The sequence below is a fragment of the Aquarana catesbeiana genome, linkage group LG10 (assembly GCF_042186555.1).
Source record: "Aquarana catesbeiana isolate 2022-GZ linkage group LG10, ASM4218655v1, whole genome shotgun sequence".
Lineage (NCBI taxonomy): Eukaryota > Metazoa > Chordata > Amphibia > Anura > Ranidae > Aquarana > Aquarana catesbeiana.
Genome location: NC_133333.1, coordinates 14,134,036 through 14,160,592, shown reverse-complemented (window position 1 = coordinate 14,160,592; position 26,557 = coordinate 14,134,036). Strand labels below are relative to the sequence as shown.

Here is a 26,557-nt window from a genome sequence, read left to right as displayed (position 1 = left end):
TTAACCTATTTTTAATTTCCATGTTTTACATATTTTGTTACCTGTTTGCATGAAACGTAGTATTGGTATTATCTATTTGTTTTTATTTCATATGAATATATTTTACACTTTTTGATGTGAGCAATCGATCACGCGCCCTCCATCCACCTTTCTCCATATAGTCTTACCCTGACCACCCCGGGGTCAGTTTTTTGGGCAGCGGGACACGCAACACCATCCTTTTCAGTTCTTCTACAGCTCACAATACTACCATTTTAAACCTAATACATCCTCACAAGCGCAGGAGTAATCTTTCCTTGTCCACAATTTGCTCTGCTTTCTCCTCCTATCAGCGTGCTTCTGGTCAGCCCATGAACTGATTGGCTCCTTGTGCTGCTTCTCCCTTTCCCAGTCTGAACTCTGTTGGAAAGGGACTGCAAGAGGCCGATACTGGGTAATAGTTAGGTGTTTACAGTGCTTGTAAAAAAATTAAAAATTAAAATGAATTGAATGACAACTTTATTACAGAATGGCATTCATTTGTGGCTTTTACATGTGCAAGACCACCAAGGATCATTTTGAGATCCATTGTGGCGTTTCTAGGCACGTGCTCGATCGTGCGTGTTCTACTTCTTGTCTCATCCCAGGAGGCAGCCTGCGGTATCTCATGCATGCGCAGCCGCAAACACAGCGTGGGATCTCTGCCAGCTTGCTGGCAGGGCCTGTGGCGTGTCCGTGCATGCGCAGGAGCTTCGGCACAAGTGCTGACACACTGTAGGGATCTGCCAGGTCCCATAGACCTCACAAAAGATCCCTTAAGTGTGTCTGCACATGCGCTGAAAATGAATTCAAGATGGCGGCACGGAAGAGGAGTGGTTTAGGGAGAAACCTTCCCCCAAGCCCGAAAACACAGGACTCCATGGACTAGTAAGTATGGGGTTTTTTTTCTGTTTGTTTTTTTTTTTACTTTATACAGGGAAATCCTTTTAGGATTTGAAAATGTTATTTTCCAGTTTCCTAGTAACTAAGCTAAGAATTAAAAAAAAAACAAAAAAAGGTATCGCCGCGATCGTTAGAGCGAGAGCAATATTTCTAGCACTGGAACTTCTCTGTAATTCAAAACTGGTAACCTGTAGAAAATTTTTAAACATCGCCTAAGGAGATTTTTAAGTGTCAAAGTTTCTCGTCATTCCACTAGCGGGCGCAATTTTGAAGCGTGACATGTTGGGTATCAATTTACTCGGCGTAACATTATCTTTCACAATATGATAAAAAAAAATTGGGCTAACCTTACTGTTTTCTTGAAATTTATCAAAGAGATATTGGAGCTGGGAGACTCTAATAAATGCACCACCTCCTTTTTAACCCTTTCATGACTAAGCCTATTTTTGAAATTTGGTGTTTACAAGTTAAAATCCATATTTTTTGCTAGAAAATTACTTAGAGCCCCCAAACATTATATATATTTTTTTAGCAGAGAATCTATAGAATAAAATGGCGACTGTTGCAATATTTTTTATCACACGGTATTTGTGCAGGGGTGTTTTAAACGCAAATTTTTGGAAAAGGGACACTTTCATGAATTTTAAAAAATCCAAACAGTAAAGTTACCCCAATTTTCTTGTATAATGTGAAAGATGATGTTACGCCGAGTAAATAGATACCAAACAAACCCTTTATAATTGCACGCACTCGTGGAATGGCGACAAACTACGGTACCTATGAATTTCCATAGGCGACGCTTAAAATTTTTTTTACGGTTACCAGGTTTGAGCTACAGAGGAGATCTAGGGCTAGAATTATTGCTCTCGCTCTGACGATCGCGGCGATACCTCACATGTGTGATTTGAACACCGTTTACATATGCGGGCGCGACTTCCGTATGCGTTTTCTTCGCTGCGCGAGCTCACGGGGACAGGGGCACTTTAAAAATTTTTTTTTTTTTTTTTAATTTATTTTATTTTTTTTTTACTTTATAAATTGTGTTTTAACATTTTTTTTTTTTTTTTTTTTACTTTTATTGCTGTCACAAGGAATGTAAACATCCCTTGTGACAGTAATAGGTGGTGACAGGTACTCTTTATGGAGAGATCGGGGGTCTAAAAGATCCCCCATCCCTCCTTTACACTTCAAAGTATTCAGATCGCCGAAAACGGCGATTCTGAATACTGTGTACTTTTTTAAATTCGGCGCCATTGGCAGCCGAGTAAACGGGAAGTGACGTCATGACGTCGCTTCCGCGTTTACAACAAGAAGGCTGGAACGAAGCCGCTCACAGCTTCGTTCCAGCCCGCCCCCAACCGCCGAAAGCACTCGATTGGATACCGGGCTTCCCGATCGCACGGGAGGCCCGGTAACAGCGGCGGGAGGCAGCGGGAGGGGGGGATGTCCCCTCCCGCTCCTCCGGTATAACAACCGAGCGGCTTTTAGCCGCATCGGTTGTTATACTCGGATAGCTGATCGCCCGCTGTAAACAACGGTACCGGGATGATGCCTGCAGCTGCGGGCATCATCCCGGTATAACCCCGGAAAGCCGAGTACGCATATGTGCGTACGGTCGGCGGGAAGGGGTTAAATATGACAAGACAGTATATACCCAAAGAGCACAGAACGGGAGTTTTAAGGTGCACGAAAATCAATCAAAAACAATATTTTCAGAATTTTTTTTAGAAAATTGTATTACTTGGATATTATAAAACAATTTGCCTTATAGACCACAGATCCCTCCATAACAATACCTGTCACAAGCCTATTGCTGTCACAAGGGATGTTTACATTTCTTGTGACAGCAATAAAAGTGATCATAAAAAAAATGTAAATGTAAATGCAAAATGTAAATGTAAAAATGCAAAAGCAACAATAATGTAAATAATAATAATGTAAAAATAGTATAAATTATACTTCTCCCCCCCCCGTCCGCTAGCACGCAATGGCGAATGCGTGCTTCGGTCCTGAACACACGCAAATCGTCCCACACATGGGAGATATCACTGCAAATATCAGATCATGGGCAGTAATTCTACAACCGGACCTCCTCTGTAAATCTAAAGTGGTAACCTATAAAGGCTTTTTACAGCATCGCCGATGGATAGTAAAATGTACGTTGTTTGTCGCCGTTGTGCGGGCGTGCACAATTTTAAAGCGTGACATGTTTTTGGTATCCATTTACTCGGCGTGACATCATCTTTTATGTTTTACAAGCAAAAATTGGGTTATGTACAGCGGTCCCTTTGATTATGAGCATAATTTGTTCCAGAAGAATGCCTGTAATCCAAAGCACTCGTATACCAAGGCGAGTTTCCCCACAGAAGTCAATGGAAATTCAGATAATTCGTTCCACAGCGACTTCTATTGTATGCAGTACCGCATGTGGCCAGAGGTGGGGGGGGGGTGGAGACACTCGGAAACACTTGGAAACTACTCTGAGAGGCTCGGAAACACTCGGGAATGGAGGGTTTCCTTTTTATATCCAGTATTTTTTATTTAAATTCTTTCTTTAGTACAATAGATAAAACAAAAAAACATTCAAAAAACAATACATACAAACTGTCCAGATACAGACTTGGTACACATCACATCAAACAAACCATAGACACCCCAAAAAAAAGGGGGGGGGGAATTCCCCACTCCCAAGCTCCATCCTCTCTCTCTATATCCCCTCTCGTACTATAAAGCTCCTTCCAAATCGGGGCCTAAAACTTCTAACCATCTTCTCCAAATAATCTCAAATTTCTCTTGGCATCCTCGATGTAAAAAAATATATTTCTCTTTTTAACCGGGTTTCTTTTATTTGCATTCTCCATTCCTCCACTGTTGGTGGGTATACTGAAATCCATTTTTGTGCTATTAGTTTACGTGCTTGAAACAAACTTCCTACTATTGTAGAATAAGCACACTCCGGAAAGCTAGCTTCCTCCTATTATTTTTAACAAACAAATACCAGGATCTAATGGTAATTTAATTTCCGAATAAACCATTAAAGATGAGTTTACTTCCTCTTTGTTTCCCTGCAAAGATAAAGCACAATGGGCTACTATGCAACGCATTGTAGCCCATTATGTGTCACTCACCTGACACAGGAGCCTGCGATGTCACTGCTGTCCCCTCTGCTACGGAGCGTCCATCTTCTTTCCGGGTATGGTGGCTCCGGCGCTGTGATTGGCCGGAGCCGCGATGACGTCACTCCCGCGCATGCGCATGGAAGCCACCACTAACGGCATATCGCCATTAGCAGCAGCAGCATCGTCAGTGCACCTGTGCGCCGTTGTCTACGGCACAGTGGTGCCTGTCTTTTTGCAAAGATCTCCTAAACCATGTAGGTATAGGAGATATTTCTTGGACCTACAGGTAAGCCTTAACCACTTCAGCCCCGGAAGGATTTACCCCCTTCCTGACCAGAGCGTTATTTGCGATTCGGCACTGCGTCGCTTTAACTGACAATTGCGCGGTCATGCGACGTGGCTCCCAAACAAAATTGACGTCCTTTTTTTCCCACTAATAGAGCTTTCTTTTGGTGGTATTTGATCGCCTCTGCGATTTTTATTTTTTGCGCTATAAACAAAATAAGAGCGACAATTTTGAAAAAAACGCATTATTTTTTACATTTTGCTATAATAAATATCCCCTAAAATTATATAAAAAAAACATTTTTTTTCTTCAGTTTAGGCCGATCGTATTCTTCTACATATTTTTGGTAAAAAAAATCGCAATAAGCGTTTATTAATTGGTTTGCGCAAACGTTATAGCGTTTACTAAATAGGGGATAGTTTTATGGCATTTTTATTAATAATTTTTTTTTTACTAGTAATGGCGGCGATCAGCGATTTTTATTGTGACTGCGACGTTATGGCGGACATGTCGGACATTTTTGACACATTTTTGGGACCATTGTCATTTATACAGCGATCAGTGCGATTAAAAATGCACTGATTACTGTGTAAATGACACTGGCAGTGAAGGGGTTAACCACTAGGGGGCGGGGAGGGGTTAAGTGTGTCCTAGGGAGTGATTACTAACTGTAGGGGGATGGGCTGTGTGGCTGAAGTCACTGATCTCTGCTCCGATGACAGGGAGCAGAGATCGAGTGACACTTGTCACTAGGCAGAACGGGGAGATGCTGTTTACAACGGCATCTCCCCGTTCATCCGCTCCGTGAGGCGATCGCGGGTCTCCCCGCGGCGATCGAGTCCGCGGGACCCGCGACCCGACTCACGGAGCTCCCGGCCGGCGCGCACGCATGGGCACGGCGGGAAATTCAAATGGACGTACAGGTACGCCCATTTGCCCAGCCGTGCCGCTCTGCCGACGTACATCGGCGTGCGCCGGTCGGCAAGCGGTTAATCTAGGCTTACCTGTAGGTCAAAGTGGTCTGTAAGGGTTTACAACCACTTTAAGGGCCCTTTCACACTGAGGCGGGGGCGTCGTCGTCAGTAAAACGCCACTATTGTAAGCGGCGCTTTACCGTCGGTATTCGGCCGCTAGTGGGGCGGTTTTACCCCCGCTAGCGGGCGAGAAAGGGTTAAAAACCACCGCAAAGCGTCTCTGCAGAGGCGCTTTGCCGGCGGTATAGCCGCGCCGTCCCATTGATTTCAATGGGCAGGAGCGGTGAAGGAGTGGTATACACTCCGCTCCTTCACCGCTCCGAAGATGCTGCTAGCAGGACTTTTTTTCCCGTCCTGCTAGCGCACCGCTCCAGTGTGAAAGCCCTCGGGGCTTTCACACTGGAATCAAGGCAGCCGCACTTTCAGGTCGGTTTGCAGTCGCTATTATTAGCGCAATAGCGCCTGCAAACCGCCCCAGTGTGAAAGGGCCCTAATAGTCTTAATTATACCCTGCCAATATCGGTGGAGTTTGGGGTATCTCCATAACATGTGTATTAAGTTTGCAGGACTTTCCCTACAACAAGGACAGAGAGGGGAATCTCTCTGTTTCCATTTAAATAGTTTCTCAGGAGTATAATACTTTCTATGTAAAATGAATAGTTGCGTTCGTTTTTGCGTAGTGGACAACGATACCTTTGGGACCACAGACAGAGCCATTGTCCAATGGTCGTCTGATAATGGTCCCGTTCCCACTGGGCCCTTGGGGGAATATGGAGAACGGAGTGCATCAAAGCGGCTCCGAGTGTCACCGGCGCCCCCGCACCTCTGGCCCACTGCGGTACTGCGCGCCGCAGAGGCTTGAATCCTGCTCGTTTTTGCGAGACGACGTTCGCAAGCCCGAGTCAGGATTTTTAAAAAATAAGAGCTTGTATTGCGAAACGCTTGTTAACAGCATCAGGTATTACTGTATTGTGTTTTTTTTCTGTTAAAAAGTGTATTTTTTTCCACCCCCCAAAAAAACTGCATTTGAAAAACCGCTGCGCAAATACCGTTAAACATAAAAAAAATTGCAAAACCCTAACAAATCAACCTTCAATTTGCTTTATTGTACTTTCATGACCTATGTACCTCTCATATTACTATGTTACTTCGTTCTCTTTATGGATTGTATACATCAGTGGTCTACAAACTGCGGCCCGGGGGCCAGATGTGGCCCTTTTCTTGCTTTTATCTGGCCCTCGCAGCACTATTTCATCCACTGATACCAACAATTAAACAAAGGGGCATAACCCCCTCCCCCCCCACTGACCCCAATGAAGGGGCAAAATTCCTCCCAATGACACAAGCGATAGGGTACAATTCCTCCCAATGACACCAACCAGGGGCGTTGCTAGGTGTCAAAAAGACCAGAGGCTTCAGCCTGAAGGTCGATGGTGGCACCATGGGGGGATCCGGGGTGGTTGGGTGTTTTTGGCTGGGCGGTGGGGTTGTGTGGTGGGGGGTAAGCTAACTTGCTGGTTGCTGCCTGGCTTACCAGTGCTGCCCATCAATGATGGGCACTAAACTCACCTAACTGACACACTGACCATTACACTGACCTCACCTACCTGACATACATACACTGACCTCACCTATCTGACATACATACACTGACCCCACCTACCTGACATACATACACTGACCCCACCTACCTGACATACATACACTGACCCCACCTACCTGACATACATACACTGACCTCACCTATCTGACATACATACACTGACCTCACCTACCTGACATACATACACTGACCTCACCTATCTGACATACATACACTGACCTCACCTATCTGACATACATACACTGACCCCACCTACCTGACATACATACACTGACCTCACCTATCTGACATACATACACTGACCTCACCTACCTGACATACATACACTGACCTCACCTACCTGACATACATACACTGACCTCACCTATCTGACATACATACACTGACCCCACCTACCTGACATACATACACTGACTTCACCTACCTGACATACATACACTGACCTCACCTACCTGACATACATACACTGACCTCACCTACCTGACATACATACACTGACCTCACCTACCTGACATACATACACTGACCCCACCTACCTGACATACATACACTGACCTCACCTATCTGACATACATACACTGACCTCACCTACCTGACATACATACACTGACCTCACCTATCTGACATACATACACTGACCTCACCTATCTGACATACATACACTGACCCCACCTACCTGACATACATACACTGACCTCACCTATCTGACATACATACACTGACCTCACCTACCTGACATACATACACTGACCTCACCTACCTGACATACATACACTGACCTCACCTATCTGACATACATACACTGACCCCACCTACCTGACATACATACACTGACTTCACCTACCTGACATACATACACTGACCTCACCTACCTGACATACATACACTGACCTCACCTACCTGACATACATACACTGACCTCACCTACCTGACATACATACACTGACGGACAGTAGAGACATACACACACTGACCTTACCTACCTGACATACATACACTGACCTCACCTACCTGACATACATACACTGACCTCACCTATCTGACATACATACACTGACTTCACCTACCTGACATACATACACTGACCTCACCTACCTGACATACATACACTGACCTCACCTACCTGACATACATACACTGACCTCACCTACCTGACATACATACACTGACCTCACCTACCTGACATACATACACTGACGGACAGTAGAGACATACACACACTGACCTTACCTACCTGACATACATACACTGACCTCACCTACCTGACATACATACACTGACCCCACCTACCTGACATACATACACTGACTTCACCTACCTGACATACATACACTGACCTCACCTACCTGACATACATACACTGACCTCACCTACCTGACATACATACACTGACCTCACCTACCTGACATACATACACTGACCTCACCTACCTGACATACATACACTGACCTCACCTACCTGACATACATACACTGACGGACAGTAGAGACATACACACACTGACCTCACCTACCTGACATACATACACTGACTTCACCTACCTGACATACATACACTGACCTCACCTACCTGACATACACACACTGACCTTACCTACCTGACATACATACACTGACCTCACCTACCTGACATACACACACTGACCTTACCTACCTGACATACATACACTGACGGACAGTAGAGACATACACACACTGACCTTACCTACCTGACATACATACACTGACCTTACCTACCTGACATACATACACTGACCTCACCTACCTGACATACATACACTGACCCCACCTACCTGACATACATACACTGACTTCACCTACCTGACATACATACACTGACCTCACCTACCTGACATACATACACTGACCTCACCTACCTGACATACATACACTGACCTCACCTACCTGACATACATACACTGACCTCACCTACCTGACATACATACACTGACCCCACCTACCTGACATACATACACTGACTTCACCTACCTGACATACATACACTGACCTCACCTACCTGACATACATACACTGACCTCACCTACCTGACATACATACACTGACCTCACCTACCTGACATACATACACTGACCCCACCTACCTGACATACATACACTGACCTCACCTATCTGACATACATACACTGACCTCACCTACCTGACATACATACACTGACCTCACCTATCTGACATACATACACTGACCTCACCTATCTGACATACATACACTGACCCCACCTACCTGACATACATACACTGACCTCACCTATCTGACATACATACACTGACCTCACCTACCTGACATACATACACTGACCTCACCTACCTGACATACATACACTGACCTCACCTATCTGACATACATACACTGACCCCACCTACCTGACATACATACACTGACTTCACCTACCTGACATACATACACTGACCTCACCTACCTGACATACATACACTGACCTCACCTACCTGACATACATACACTGACCTCACCTACCTGACATACATACACTGACGGACAGTAGAGACATACACACACTGACCTTACCTACCTGACATACATACACTGACCTCACCTACCTGACATACATACACTGACCTCACCTACCTGACATACATACACTGACTTCACCTACCTGACATACATACACTGACCTCACCTACCTGACATACATACACTGACCTCACCTACCTGACATACATACACTGACCTCACCTACCTGACATACATACACTGACCTCACCTACCTGACATACATACACTGACGGACAGTAGAGACATACACACACTGACCTTACCTACCTGACATACATACACTGACCTCACCTACCTGACATACATACACTGACCCCACCTACCTGACATACATACACTGACTTCACCTACCTGACATACATACACTGACCTCACCTACCTGACATACATACACTGACCTCACCTACCTGACATACATACACTGACCTCACCTACCTGACATACATACACTGACCTCACCTACCTGACATACATACACTGACCTCACCTACCTGACATACATACACTGACGGACAGTAGAGACATACACACACTGACCTCACCTACCTGACATACATACACTGACTTCACCTACCTGACATACATACACTGACCTCACCTACCTGACATACACACACTGACCTTACCTACCTGACATACATACACTGACCTCACCTACCTGACATACATACACTGACGGACAGTAGAGACATACACACACTGACCTTACCTACCTGACATACATACACTACCCTGACCTGGCTAACTGACATACACTGACCTCACCTACGACGAGTATTATATAAACCTATGTTTAAGTCAGTAGTAATCTTATGCAGGGAGCAAAATAGAATATATGCTTAGGCATTGCGCACACACATCCCCTTTGTGCAATGCACACACCAAAACACATTGGCAGAAGAGTAAAGTCAGACTATCAACTTTTCTCAAGTAAAAAAAAAAAAAAAAAAAAAGCATACAAAATTTCTTTATTTACTTTCTTAATTACTTAAGTTGTATTTTTTTTATACTTAAAACAAAGTTATCAACATCCAATACAAACAGATGCAGGTTACACACATCAATTCACTACTTAAAAGTGCAAGGTACTTACTAATGTGAAATACACATCTGTTTAACCACTTCAATACCGGGCACTTATACACCTTCCTGCCCAGACCAATTTTCAGCTTTCAGCGCTGTCGCAGTTTGAATGACAATTGCGCGGTCATACAACACTGTACCCAAACTAGATTTTTATCATTTTGTTCCCACAAATAGAGCTTTCTTTTGGTGGTATTTGATCACCTCTGCGGTTTTTATTTTTTGCTAAACAAATAAAAAAAGACCGAAAATTTTGAAAAAAATAAAAGTTTTGCTTTTGTTTCTGTTAAAAAAATTTGTAAATAAGTAAGTTTTCTCTTTCACTGATGGACACTGATAAGGCGGCAGCGATGAGGTGGCACCAATGAGTGGGCACTGATATGTGGCACTGATGGGCACTGGTAGGCAGCATTGATGGGTGGCACTGATATACGGCACTGATGGGCACTTATGGGTGGCACTGATGGGCACTGATAGGCGACACTGATGGGCACTTATGGGTGGCACTGATGGGCACTGATAGGCGACACTGATGGGCACTGAAAGGCGGCACTGCTGGGCACTGATAGGGTGGCACTGATAGGCGGCACTGCTGGGCACTAATGGGCACTGATAGGCGGCACTGCTGGGCACTGATATGAGGCACTGATGGGCATCCCTGGTGGCACTGGCAGTGGTTGGCATTGGAGTGGGCACTGATTGGCAGCTGCCTGGGCACAGATTGGCATTTCCCTGGGGGTCTAGGGGCATACCTGGTGGTCCAGTGTGGATGGCTTCCCTGGTGGTCCTGGGTAGGATCCGAGGGGGGGCTGTGCTGATAAACAATCAGCACAGACCCCCCCTGTCAGGAGAGCAGCCGATCGGCTCTCCTCTACTCACATCTGTCAGATGCGAGTGAGGAAAAGCCGATCGCCGGCTCTTTCTAGTTACATCGTGATCAGCCGTGATTGGACACGGCTGATCACGTGGTAAAGAGTCTCCGTCAGAGACTCTTTACCTAGATCGGTGTTGCAGGGTGTCAGACTGAGACCCGCAACAACGACCCCCGCGATGCGCGCCCCCGGGGGCGCGCAGCGGCTCGATATTCCTGATCACGTCATATGACGTCCGGTCAGGAATATCAAACCACTTTGCCGCCGTCATTTGGTAATGGGGCGGGCGGCAAGTGGTTAAATAAAAAAATCCAAAACTACCCATAAAATGCGGCTTACACACATCAATTCGCTACTAGAAGGGATACTACAAGTAATCGACAATAAAACTATCTCAATCAGTTTGTGTATAGACCATACACCTTTAGTTTCTCTGCCATTTAGGCGTTTAATCACTTTTGTTTCTGTCCATGGAATGGATGCAGGCAGCCAGGGGCGATACTAGAAATCACAGGGCCCCATAGCAAAATGTTGTATGGGCCCCCCCTGCAAACCCCCCCCCCCCCCCAAATAAAATGAACTTATGCCATTGAACAACAGATTACCACACCCATGTGGCACAGTACCCAGGCAACAGCTTATATTAATTTTGAACAACAAAGTATGCAGTATACTGTATGCAGCCCCTGAAGGACGCACATTGCTGACCTCCATGCCTTCTAAACAATTTCTGTTCTGTTATATAAAATTAAATAGTTCAACTCACCATAATGCAGAATCAGTGGGAGCCCTGAGCGTGTCACTTGCCACCGTCGCCTGCCACCAGATGCAACTTGTCACAGAATGCCACTTGCCACATCACCCGCCACACGTTGCGTAATGTCCACTTGCCACGTCGCCTGCCACCAGATGCAGATTGTCACTTGTCACACGTTGCAGAATGTCACCTGCCGCATGTTGCCGATTTGTCCACTTGCCACGTCCCGGATTGTCACTTGCCATGTCACCTGCCACACATTACGGATTGTCACTTGCCAGGTAGTTCCTGCACTGCAGGCAGCCCTAGTTAAACCTCGTCCCCAGGATGCGAGTGACAACTCACACAGCCATGAAATAAGGGTTTAACTTTCCCATAAGAATTTGCTCACTGTAGAGGCTTTTAATCTCCTCTGAGCCCTCTATAAATTGAACCTTAAGCACATGACATACAGGAGGTGGCTTCTACAGGAAAATGACAGTGCATGAGTCAGATGATAAATTGTAAACACAAAACAGAGTGCAAAATCTGCAGCTGTGCACAGTAGCCAATCAGCTTCTAACTTCAGCTTCTTAAGTTCAGCTTTCACAATGCCACCTGGAAGCTGATTGGTTACTATGCACAGATGCACCGCATTTTGCACTCTTTAGTTTTAGAAAATCAACCCCAATGTACAGTAAAGGAATTCTAAACATTGGATGTCTCTTGACAGCAAAATTTTAGGGAGGCTGTGTGAGTCACTGACACAAGGCATGACTAGGCTCAGTGAGGCCGAAAGACAAAAAAATAACAAAATCTGTTATTTAACTGCTAAATGGCAGAGAACTGAGCCGTGAGACAGCATGTAGGAATGCAGGGGCATGATTCATACACCAAAACTGCTTCATTAAGCTAAAGTTATTTTGGTGCCTATAGTATATTTTTAAATATTGTAGCACTATCCCACTTTTAGGCTCCATTCACACTAATGCGTTTTTTGATGCATTTTGCATTTTGCAGAACTGCATGGGAATTTTTTTAACATGGGTTCCTATGGAACATGTTCACATCAATGCCTTTTTGTGCCTCTGCGTTTTTGGAAAGGGTCGGGGACTTTTTTTCATGCAAAATGCAGCGTTTTGCATGTTAGGCTCGATTCACACCTATGCATGTTGCTTTTGAGCGTTTTTGGAGGATTTTTTTTCATGCTTGCCACGTTTTTGAGCAGCGTTTTTTACAGTTTTTTTTTACAGTCTTAAAAAAAAAATAAAAAAATTAAAAAAAAAAAAAAAAAAAACGGCAAAAACGCACCAAAAACGCTGCAAAAACGGTGCACTTGCGTTTTTGATGCTTGTCCATTGAATTCTATTACATGCAAAACGCTGCATTTTGCATGAAAAAAAGTCCCTGACCCTTTCCAAAAATGCAGAGATACAAAAAAGCATTGATGTGAACATGTTCCATAGGAACCCATGTTAAAAAATTCCCGTGCATTTCTGCAAAATGCAAAATGCATCAAAAAACGCGCTAGTGTGAATGGAGCCTAAGGCTCGATTCACATATATGCATGTTGCTTTTGAGCGTTTTTGGAGTTTTTTTTTGTGATGCTTGCCACGTTTTTGAGCAGCGTTTTTGTAGCGTTTTACAGCGTTTTTGCGGCGTTTTGCGCTTTTGTTTTTTTTTTTACAGTTTTTTTAAACTGTATACAGTCTAAAAAAAAAAATGAAGAAAGAAAAAAAAAACGCTGTAAAAACGCTGCACTTGCGTTTTTGATGCTGGTCCATTGAATTCTATTACATGCAAAACGCTGCATTTTGCATGAAAAAAGTCCCTGACCCTTTCCAAAAACGCAGAGGTACAAAAAGGCATTGATGTGAGCATGTTCCATAGGAACCCATGTTAAAAAATTCCCATGCATTTCTGCAAAATGCAAAATGCATCAAAAAACGCGCTAGTTTGAATGGAGCCTAATAGAATTCAATGGACCAGCATCAAAAACGCAAGTGCAGCATTTTTGCATCGTTTTTACAGCGTTTTTGCAGCGTTTTCTGATGCGTTTTGCGTCTTTGGTTGTTTTTTTTGTTTTTTTTCTTAGACTGTACACAGTCTAAAAAAAACTGTAAAAAAAAAAAAGCGAAACGCCGCAAAAACGCTGTAAAAACGCTACAAAAATGCTGCTCAAAAACATGGCAAGCATCACAAAAAAAACTCCAAAAACGCTCAAAAGCAACATGCATAGATGTGAATTGAGCCTTAGGCCTGATTCACACCTATGCATTTTTAGTGCTTTTTGCATATTTGCACTACAGAATGTGCTCCATAGGAAACCATGTTAAATGGACTGTAGTGCAAATCTGCAAAATGCAAAAAAGCACTAAAAATGCCACAGGTGTGAACCAGGCCCAAGGGTCACAGAGGTAGACTGGAAGGAGAAAATACCCTAAACATGGCATGGGCACAGCCATGTTTAGGTTATTTTCTCATTCCAGTCTACCTCAATGAACCCATGTCGCATGGGTGTCTTAGGCTCGATTCACACCTATGCATGTTGCTTTTGAGCGTTTTTGGAGGTTTTTTTTTTCATGCTTGCCACGTTTTTGAGCAGCGTTTTTGCCGCGTTTTTGCCGCGATTTGCATTTTGCATTTTTTTTTTTTACAGTCTTAAAAAAAAAAAAAAATGGCAAAAACGCATCAAAAACGCACCAAAAACACATCAAAAATGCTGCAAAAACGGTGCACTTGCGTTTTTGATGCTTGTCCATTGAATTCTATTACATGCAAAACGCTGCATTTTGCATGAAAAAAGGTCCCTGACCCTTTCCAAAAATGCAGAGAAACAAAAAGGCATTGATGTGAACATGTTCCATAGGAAACCATGTTAAAAAATTCCCGTGCATTTCTGCAAAATGCAAAATGCATCAAAAAACGCGCTAGTGTGAATGGAGCCTTAGGCAATATTTAAGACACGTGACGTGTTATACAACACTCATTTAACACATACCGGGTTTATTCAATAAATGCCAAACTACAGCAAAGAGCAAAATGCAGGTAAAAATAGCTAATATGGAGAAATGATCAAACTCGCCTTGTAGCCATAGCTTGGCAATTTTAGCTTGATCTTTGCCTTTTGGATTCTGGATCACTAGAATTTGGAGTTTAGTGAAAAAAAACAACCAAAAAAGTAAAAGGTACTGACTGATGTGAAATAAACATCAGTTTAAAATCTTGAAGTCCAAAACTATCCATAAAAGGCAGTTTACACATGCCCATTCACTACTAAAAGGGATACTATAGGTAAGAGGCAACAAAATTAGCTGAATCCATTTGTGTGTAGACCACCCCAGACATTGTCTTACTGTAGGAAATAATTTTGCAATAAAGGGGTACATATAGCATCTCACAAAAGTCAGTACACCCCTCACATTTTTGTAAATATTTTCTCCTATCTTTTCATGTGACAACACTGAAGAAATGACACTTGTCTACAATGTAAAGTAGTGAGTGTACAGCTTGTATAACAGTGTAAATTTGCTGTCCCCTCAAAATAACTCAACACAGCCATTAATGTCTAAACCGCTGGCAAGAGTATACCCCCCCCAAGTGAAAATGTCCAAATTGGACCCAATTAGCCATTTTCCCTCCCAGTTTCATGTGATTCGTTAGTCGCTAATGTTACAACAAGGTCTCAGGTGTGAAACTTGGTGTTATCGCTCTGATACTGGAAGATCTAAATACATGCCACAGTAGCACCTCATGGGAAAGAACTGAGGATCTCTATAAAGATGGCCTTGGCTCCAAGATTGCCAATAACCTGAAACTGAGCTGAAGCACGGTGGCCAAGAACATACAGCGGTTTAGCAGGACAGGTTAAACTCAGATCAGGCCTCACCAATGGTCGCCCAAAGAAGTTGAGTGCACGTTCTCAGCGTCATATCCAAGGGTTGTCTTTGGGAAATAGACTTATGAGTTTAAAGGTGATGGACTGGCCAAGCATATCTCCAGACCTAAACCAGATTGAGCAAGTGGAGGAGCGGAAGGTATCCAACATTCAACAGCTCCGTGATGTCGTCATGGAGGAGAGGAAGAGGACTTTAGTAGCAACCATTAAGCTCCAGTGAACTCCCATGCACAAGAGGGTTAAGGCAGTGCGAGAAATTGGTGAAATTGGTGAAATTGGTGAAATTGGTGACCACACAAAATATTAAGACTTTGGACCCAATGTTGACATTTTCACTTAGGGGGTGTACTCACTTTTGTTGCCAGCGGTTTAGACATTAATGGCTGTGTGTTGAGTTATTTTGAGGGGACAGCAAATTTACACTGTTATACAAGCTGTACACTCACTACTTTACATTGTAGCAAAGTGTCATTTCTTCAGTGTTGTCACATGAAAAGATAGAATAAAATATTTACAAAAATGTGAGGTGTACGGATACTTATTTTGTGAGATACTGTACATAGCATCCCAAAAAGCCAACCACCATTAACTGTTATTCTTGAACTACCCTACTATAGGTATAGTTTAGAATATTAGTGTCAGGAGCGAATTCAATTTACTGAGGCAGCTGAAGTGCTTGTAATGGTTAATCTCTTGAGAGAACCAAGGTATGCCTTCGTGATTGTTTGTTACCAAAATGATCAATTACACATTCATCAGACACAGATTCCAAAACACCCTTTTCAATGGAAAGAACTGCAAGATGATGAAGCAATGATTGCCCCATCGTACCTCTGAGCCATGTATGAAGACGTCTCAAAGCACTAAATGACCTTTCGCAAGAGCAGCTGCTCACGGGAATTGTTAGGACAATTAGCATGATTTTTTTAACAGTTGGAAAAGTTAAAGGAACCAAAAGTTTGCAAATGTGCTGTACTGTTAGTACCACGCCTTCCTGTTTTTTGCGTTCAAATAAGTTTTTAGCAAAACTACTTCTTCATTGTGCAGATCAATGTTGTAATGTTGTGCAAGTGACAGAAAAGAGGAAGAAAGTGGGTTGCACGCCTCAATGCTGTTGACCAAATTTTCGTTAATGCTTGAGAAATGATGGTCAAGTTCTTTTTGTTCTAAGATCTTCACTTGAGAAATGATCACGTGGTGTTGGTCTGGCTTCGTACACAAAGTCTTCCATCATTTTTGTTTTTTTTTTAATTTGCCTGGATGTTTGTGGATTCTCAGTGTCAAACAAAGAAACAGCTTTTTGAAGTATATCTCTTGATTTGGCATTGGTTCTTAGAGATCTGAATGAAGTACAAACATCTTTTTTTATACTCTAATGCAGTAGACAAATCTAGGTTTTTCCCTCTGAAGCAACTTATGGAAACCTTCTGTAGTAGCCAGTAACAATTCAAACGCAAAAAGGCAGTAACGCATTGATAACCTGCACAATTTAAAGTGGAGTTCCACCGACTTTTACAACTCTTCAGCATCCCTCACTAAACTGTGCACTGTAAACGAATTGGATATTTTTTTATTTATTTTCTCAGCACCTACTGTATATCTGCTGTATTCATTTTTCACTTCCTCCTCCCTGGCCGCGGCCCATCGCATCATTTCCTGTTTGCAATGCCTTCTGGGAAGGGGCGGCAACTTCCTCTGACACTGCCGTTGCTAGGGAAAGCTGACCTGAAACCTATTACACTGCTTGTGCTGCACTGAGCATGTGCGAGATCTGCAAGGATGAGATCCAGGAAGAAATACAGTCTGGCTTCAGATGCCCACACTTAAGATGGCCACGGCCTGTTGTAAGTTTATAAAATAACAAACCACTGCTATAAACTAACAAAACAGACCTTAGTTTACAGATTAACTTTACTAGAATACATTAAGCTTGTGTATTATAGGGGTATTTTTATTTAAAAAGTATAATTTCGGCCGGAACACCACTTTAATCAACAAGCCAGTGGCTATGGCAGATTTCTCCTCTTTAGGACACTGCACAACAGCTGTAAAGTTGCGTATAAGGGCAGTAATGGAACGTATCTGGCAAGACCAACGTGTCTCCGAGAGCTGTACTAGTTCTGTTTCTTTTAGTCCAAGTTGCGCCTGAACATCAATGAACTTTTGGTGCTGTGTAAAAGAAACACTAAAAAAAGTATAAAGGTTTTCTAGCGTTTGAAAAAAATCTGAAGCCTCTGGGATTGCTTTACAGGTATAGCAGAGTACAAGGTTTAGTTCATGGGCATAACAGTGAACATAAATAGCTTCAGGATGTTTTTTCTGAAACTTTGCTTGTACACCACCAATTACGCCACTCATAACTGCAGCTCCATCCAGTGGCGTAGCGTGGGTTGTCAGCACCTGGGGCAAGGCAAATAATTTGCGCCCCCTAACCTGCGGACTTTTAGTACTCCCCGAGTCCCTTCAAATACAATAGTACTGACCTACCTGATTCCTATACTGACCACTACACTAACCTACTTGATTTCAACACTGACCAACCTGATTCCTTTACTGACCATTACACACTACACTAACCACTATGCTATACCGTCCACTACACTAAGAACTACACTGACCACTATACTGTCCACTACACTGACCACTACACTGTCCACTACACTGAGAACTACACTGTCCACTACACTGAGAACTACACTGCCCACTACACTGAGAACTACACTGCCCACTAAACTATACTGTCCACTACACTACACTATACTGACCACTATACTACACTGAGAACTACACGACAGTGACCATTACAGTGTCCACTACACTACACTGACCACTATACTACACTGACCACTATACTACACACTCCACTACACTGTCCACTACACTATACTGTCCACTATACTGTCCACTACACTATACTGACCACTACACTGTCCACTACACTGACCGCTATACTGTCCACTACACTGACCACTATACTGTCCACTACACTATACTGTCCACTACACTAAGAACTACACTACACTGACCACTACACTATACTGTCCACTACACTAAGAACTACACTACACTGACCACTAAACTGTCCACTATACTGACCACTACACTATACTGTCCACTATACTGACCACTACACTATACTGTCCACTATACTGACCACTACACTATACTGTCCACTATACTGACCACTACACTGAGAACTACACTACACTAACCACTACACTACACTGACCACTATACTACACTGTCCACTACACTACACTGACCACTACACTATACTGACCACTACACTATACTGATCACTATAATACACTGACCACTATACTGACCACTACACTATACTGACCACTATACTGACCACTACACTACACTGACCACTATACTGATCACTATACTACACTTTACACTATACTGTCCTGCCTAGTCTTCCTATACTAACACTACATATACGGCGCCTGTCTCTTCTCTCCCCCCCCCCCCCCGTGTTTATTCATTCCTCACCTTCTTGTCTTGCAGCAGTCTGGAGGAGGAGAAGACAGCGGCCCCGGCGGCTCACACTCTCCAGTGCACATCTCCCCCGCGCTCCGGCCAGCATGTTCATTGTTTCCCGGCGCACTGTGATTGGGCGTATGGGGGTCAACCGTGATCGCGGATAGGCCAGCCGCACACCGCACATGACCCCCATACGGCCAATCACAGGGCGCCAGACACTGAACATGGCGGCCGGAGCGCGGGGGACACAGGAAATTAAATTAGGAGGAGGCAGCCAGTAGTGACACTACTAGCACGAAATTGCGCCCCCCTAAATGTTGCGCCCGGGGCCACGGCACCCCCCGCACCCCCCACGCTATGCCACTGGCTCCATCGTACGTTTGAGCAACACAGAGGACATTGGCTAAACCATTAACTGTGAGGCAATCTTCCAAAGATTCTGTTATTGTATTTGCACTTAAATCTTTCCGTTCACAAAATCCCAGGAAATGTTCTTTTACAGCACTTGTGTTGGGTTCAACGTAGCGTACACAGATAGCAAGTTGCTCTTTTCTTTTATCACTTGCTTCGTCTGCCATTTTGGCATACATTCCAGATTTCTTTAACTGGCTAACAATTGTACTTGTTACTTCTTCTGAACAGCACTGTATGAGATCATTTTGTGATGAAGGTGAAGTGTACGTAGCATTGCCTGGAGGCTTGTACTTTTGAAGGAAAGGATCAAATTTAGGTAAATAATTTAAGTCCTCTTTAAAATTGCCTCTATTTAGGCTTCCTTCTTCTAAATGGCCTCAAAATGATATGCCCTGCTTGGCAAGAAGCACTGTGGTTGCAACTATTCGTTTTTAGATACTCTCGCCTTTCTCGAATTTTGGAGTTCAGGAGCTTTTTCTATTTGTTCTACAACATTTCCACGCAGTTTAGCATCTTTACAAGCTGTCCATGCCAACATGCTAGACTTGTGAAGAGCACTTCTTTCATGCTCCTTAACCACTTCAGCCCCGGAAGATTTTACCCCCTTCCTGACCAGAGCGTTTTTTGCGATTCGGCACTGCGTCGCTTTAACTGACAATTGCGCGGTCGTGGCTCCCAAACAAAATTGACGCCCTTTTTTTCCCACAAATAGAGCTTTCTTTTGGTGGTCATAGTGTAATTCCGAATATATATTTATTAAACTCAAATAAACAACAAAAGGAAATAAATAAAATAAAAAATTCAAGAGTTAAAAACAAATAGCGCTCTGCCGGCTGAATTTTTTTTTTGAATTTTTTATTTTATTTATTTCCTTTTGTTGTTTATTTGAGTTTAATAAATATATATTCGGAATTACACTATGAGGCTCTTCTCTTCTCCTTGCACATGGTAAACTGTTCCGGATGGATGCCCTTTGGAAGTGATCGGGTCACACAGGTGGAAATTAGGTGGTGAGGGGGACACCAACCGCTTGGATCATCGGATCATTTACATGCTCATTACCCCTGCAGGGGTTGGGCACTCTGGTGAGTGGGGGCACTAGAGGGGACTCCACAGGGGACAGCATATATTCATTGGGACAGATCTACCCGCAACTTTTGAAGATACATCAGCCTGCTGCATTAGAACTGTTTATTCACGGACACATATATTTTTTCATATATATATTTTTAAACCATTTATTGGGTTGTTTGGACTCTCTTTTCTTTTTCTTTTTTTCACTTTTTTGATTTTTTGTGCACTAAGATTGATTCTCACATTTTTTTCAACACTATTCAGCTTCACTAGTACACATACTAATTTTCAGTGGGCAACACGGTGTTTTGTCCCCTTTTTAGGTATACCCACCTATACCTTTCATTGCACATATACACATTCATTGTGTTTTTTGTAATTTACGTTGGTAATTGCTTGGAGTTCTATTTACTAATTTTATTTTGTAAAAAATTTTTTTATATTTTGGGTACTCTGCACACTTTTTGACCATTCTCAGCACGTATATCTATTTTTACTAATAATTTACATTGTGTTACACGTTTTACCCACCTAGTATTGGGTTGTTATATTTTCCTTTTGTTAGGAGTTTGTATAGTTTATTGATTTATTATCAGTCTTTATCAGTGAACAGCGCCAATCCCCTATCTCTTCAGACTACATGTTGCACATAAAATACGATTAGAAAAAGATAAAAGCAATATACAGTATAAAAATCTATTTTCGGGTTGTCAGCATTTTACAAGCGTAAATTGTGATTAATACATACAAAATGTTGCTTGCCAAGTTGTCCCCATTTCCTTTGTGGAATTATATATTGAAGTATATTTTATATCTATTAAATGGGTAAGGCAAGGGTACCGTATTATGACTGTAATCTATCTAGGTAGGTAATGTTCTAATTTATTTCAGACTGTCTTAAACCAACATTCTATTTTACGAAATTATTATAATAAACACAGTCTGTGATTTAAATTATACTATAGGATTCTGTTTTAAAATCAATGTGATCAGACATCAGGCCCGCATTTTCTCCATGCTAATTATTGAAGTATATATTATATTAAATGGGTAAAGTAAGGGTAATCTAGGTAGCCAGTAGGTAATGTTCTAATTTATTTCAGACTATAAAGACTTTTTACAAAACTATTTTAAAAAACAGTCTGTGAATGTGATTTAAATTAGACTATAGGATTTTATTTGAACATCAATGTGATCACACATAAGCATTTTCTCCATGCATGCAATTGCATATAGTTACCTGTAGTGCGCTACTGCGCCCCCCCATTTCATGAAGCATGATGAGTTGATTGAGGACCACACGGTCCACCACTGGCAGCAGGTATGATTGATTTGATGATGACTTGAGAGACTAGTCCAGACAGAGCCCGCCCTGGCCAGGCCTGGAGCCTGCCGCGGCCGCCGTCTACTGTACTGATCAAACAAATACTCAAGTGCGCGGCTTTTTCCACCCGACAAGGCCGCAGGTGCAGTCAGTGAGTGCAACTCGCATTCAGTTCACTGTTCTGGTTCTTGAAGTCAAGTGCGTGGCGCCGCGTGGCCAAGACGCGGGGCATAGGCCTGGGCAGTGCGGACTAACCACCAGTGCCACTGCCTCGACTCGCGGTCAAGGGACTCGCCTCGCCTCACCTCCACTCCTCTGTTCAGTCTGTCAGGCTCAGCAGTCAGGTCAGGTCAGTGTCACCTTGTTTGGCCTGCCCTGGCCTGCAGTAGTCGCACGCTGGTTCAGCCTGGCTGGTCCTTCTGAGTCTGGGCGGCGAGCGCGGCAGCTGGTCACTCTCCATGGGACGTCGTCACCTCCTCCTTGAGTCTGGACGATGTTAGCGCGTGCTTTGTCTCCCGCCGGCCGCCGCTTTATGAAGGTAGGGGCCGGCCGTGCGTGACGCGTCATCACGGTGCGTGCCGCCTATCATGACGTCACACGCCCCGACTCCCAGCCGCCGCTCATGCGCAGTGTGGCGCCGCACTTTCATGGGGGACTTGGGGCTAATAATTTTAAAATAAATGGCCGATACTTGGGGCTTTTCGGGGTCACATTCGGGGCTTCAGCCACGCCTAGCCACCCCCTCCCGACGCCCCTGACACCAACGATAGGGAACAATTCCTCCCAGTGACACCAATGATAGGGAACAATTCCTCCCAGTGACACCAATGATAGGGAACAATTCCTCCCAGTGACACCAATGATAGGGAACATTTCCTCCCAGTGACACTAATGATAGGGCACAATTCCTCCCAATGACACCAATGATAGGGAACAATTCCTCCCAGTGACACTAATGATAGGGCACAATTCCTCCCAATGACACCAATGATAGGGAACAATTCCTCCCAGTGACACTAATGATAGGGAACAATTCCTCCCAGTGACACTAATGATAGGGCAAAATTTCTCCCACTGACACCAACTATGGTCCAAAATTCCTCCCACTAACACCAATAATGGGGCATTGTTTTTTCCCACTAACATCGAGACCTTTCCTACTCCCACTGGCCACAGTTTGGCCCCCCAAAAGTCTGAAGGACAGTAAACTGGCCCTTTGTTTAGAAAATTTGGAGACCCCTGGTATACATGACAAGCTAATATAGGGCTTTGTACTTTATACCTTGTACTTTGAAAAACTCACAATAAATATTAAGTAAAAAAAAAAATAAATAAATAAATCGCAAAACCCACCGATTTAAAACTTATTTTCACATGTAAACAAAACGTGCCCAAAAATGTCTGGTCTTCAACTGGTTAAAGCTGGAGGCGGCTCTGTTTTTTGGAGGAGGTCAGCAATAACAGGTCTCATATTTCATTTTTCAGTTTCTTGTAAATGACTCCGTCTTCCTCTTATACAGATCTGTGTTCTTGGAAATCTTCTTATACTTTGAACTGCTGTTGTTGGGTGTGAACTTTCAGACTCAAAACATTAGACTGGTCATCTATGGCAACAGTTCAGTAGTTCTACTGCAACTTGACAACAGTATTTGTTGTGCAGTGCATGTTCTGATATTTGGATTTCTTTTACAACAGATTTGGGAATATGGTGAAAAAAGCGACCATGCTACCATCTTGCGATCTGAAGATTCCAGGGTAAGGACAAGCCACTCGTGATTGTTAGTATGTATGTTTGTGTATATGTACAGTATACTGTGTGTGCACAATTCTTAGGCATGTTGTATTTTTGAGGACTCATTTAATTGAATTGAACGACTACAGTCCTCTCCACCTCTGATTGGGTGGGTTATGGAGATGGACCACAATCCAATTATGATGATGGAGACCCTCTTGTCATGTGAACTGGTGACATATGAACAATGTTGTCAAATTTGGCTTCCTTGGAAATTGTTCAGGGAATCCTCTGAAATAATGCCGTGTACACACGGGCGGACTTTTCGACCGGACTGGTCCGACGGGACGAATCCGCAGGACAATCCGACCGCGTGTGGGCTTCATCGGACCTGCAGCTGACTTTTTCGGTCAAAAATCAGACGGACTTCAGATGTGGAACATGTTTCAAATCTTTCCGAAGGACTCGAGTCCAGTCGAAAAATCCGCTCGTCTGTATGCTAGTCCGACAGACGAAAACCGACGCAAGGGCAGCTATTGGCTACTGTATGTAAATGGGTGACAATCCGCGCAAACAAATATAAAATCACAAATAAGATATGCAAGCTGAACACTATAGGTAATCACATATGCCTATAATATACAAAATTAAGGGGTAAGTGAAGCGCAATAAATGAGAAGTATTAAATGATCCAAAATAGATGGAAAATGAATAAAATTTAAATGTCCATTAAGACGAATCCATATTCAATCTAGGATGGAAAAGGACTTGGGGGTCCTAGTAGATGATAGGCTCAGCAATGCCAAGCTGCTGCTAATAAAGCAAACAGAATATTGGCATTAAAAGGGGGATCAACTCCAGAGATAAAACGATAATTCTCCCACTCTACAAGACTCTGGTCCGGCCGCACCTGGAGTATGCTGTTCAGTTCTGGGCACCAGTCCTCAGGAAGGATGTACTGGAAATGGAGCGAGTACAAAGAAGGGCAACAAAGCTAATAAAGGGTCTGGAGGATCTTAGTTATGAGGAAAGGTTGCGAGCACTGAACTTATTCTCTCTGGAGAAGAGACGCTTGAGAGGGGATATGATTTCAATTTACAAATACTGTACTGGTGACCCCACAATAGGGATAAAACTTTTTCGCAGAAGAGAGTTTAATAAGACTCGTGGCCACTCATTACAATTAGAAGAAAAGAGGTTTAACCTTAAACTACGTAGAGGGTTCTTTACTGTAAGAGCGGCAAGGATGTGGAATTCCCTTCCACAGGCGGTGGTCTCAGCGGGGAGCATTGATAGCTTCAAGAAACTATTAGATAATCACCTGAATGACCGCAATATACAGGGATATACAATGTAATACTGACATATAATCACACACATGGGTTGGACTTGATGGACTTGTGTCTTTTTTCAACCTCACCTACTATGTAACTATGTAACTAAATAGAATTCCACTGATATGAATCGGTCTTGTATATCGTCTTCACCCAAATTCTCTAAATGCACTTACCAGATTCTGTGGACCTCTGCAACCAGAGGTCAAACTCACATATATCCCCAGAGGGATGATGGTGATTGGAAACGAGCGCTCGAAGGCGTAATGATAAAATGAGGGGGAGGAGCTTTGTTACGGACGTCACCCGCTGCCGCACTGTCTGTCGGCATTACATTGCATTGTAGTCGATTCATTTTATCATTGCACCTACGAGCGCTCCTTTTTACTGTCTGTCAGTAAACTTTTTTATAATAAAGCATACGGAGTGCTCTTAGATTGTATCTCATATCTTTTTCATTGATACATTGGAGCGGTCTTCCCCACATCTGTTAACCTGGCTGCTTACATCTCTGACATCTCCCTGCTGGATGGCTGGTCTACTCCCCCTCGGATGACTGGATCTCTAGACTTCAGTGATTTTTCCAAAGACACCACCAGGAGTCACCATCATCCCCGTGAGGATATATGTGAGTTTGACCTCTGCTTGCAGAGGTCCACAGGAGCTATTGGCTGCTGGCTATGAACTTTCTTATTTTAGTCCGGTCGTACGTCATCACGTACGAATCCGTCGGACTTTGGTGTGATCGTGTGTAGGCAAGTCCGGTCGTTAGAAAGTCTGTCGTAAGTCCGTCGAAAGTCTGTCGGAAAGACCGTCGGACCTTTGATGCCGAAAAGTCCGCCCGTGTGTACACGGCATAAGACAAATGAAAATGGGTTGGCTGTAAGATGGACACCAGGTCTAGAGTCGAGATGAACGGGCTGCTGTCGGTATGTAAAAGTGCCTATTCTTGATTGTGTTCGTCTTTTTTTTTCTACCCAGTTTTATTTTTTTTTCGTTTGTGATGTGTTCTACGCCCTTGTGGGAGTGGAAGAGGTGGAGTAGTAGCCATAGACTATAATCTTGTTGGGGGTGAGGGAGATTTTTAATATGGTTTTTTCTCCAAGGGTCCAACAATTTGAGTAGTCTGGTAGTCTTATTTTTTTAATTTTTATTTTTTTTATCCTA

General features: G+C 43.3%; 1 protein-coding gene across 3 annotated transcripts in view; it reads left to right on the top strand.

Moving 5' to 3' along the window:
• The window catches only part of LOC141110362 (uncharacterized), a 98,669-nt gene that overhangs the window by 38,411 nt on the left and 33,701 nt on the right, over positions 1 to 26,557 (top strand). For all 3 annotated transcript variants that reach the window (XM_073601670.1, XM_073601672.1, XM_073601671.1), the window contains exon 3: positions 24,020 to 24,079. In XM_073601670.1, coding sequence (XP_073457771.1) covers positions 24,030 to 24,079 — 50 coding nt within the window. In that variant the 5' untranslated portion in view covers positions 24,020 to 24,029. The remainder of the gene's footprint in view (positions 1 to 24,019; positions 24,080 to 26,557) is intronic.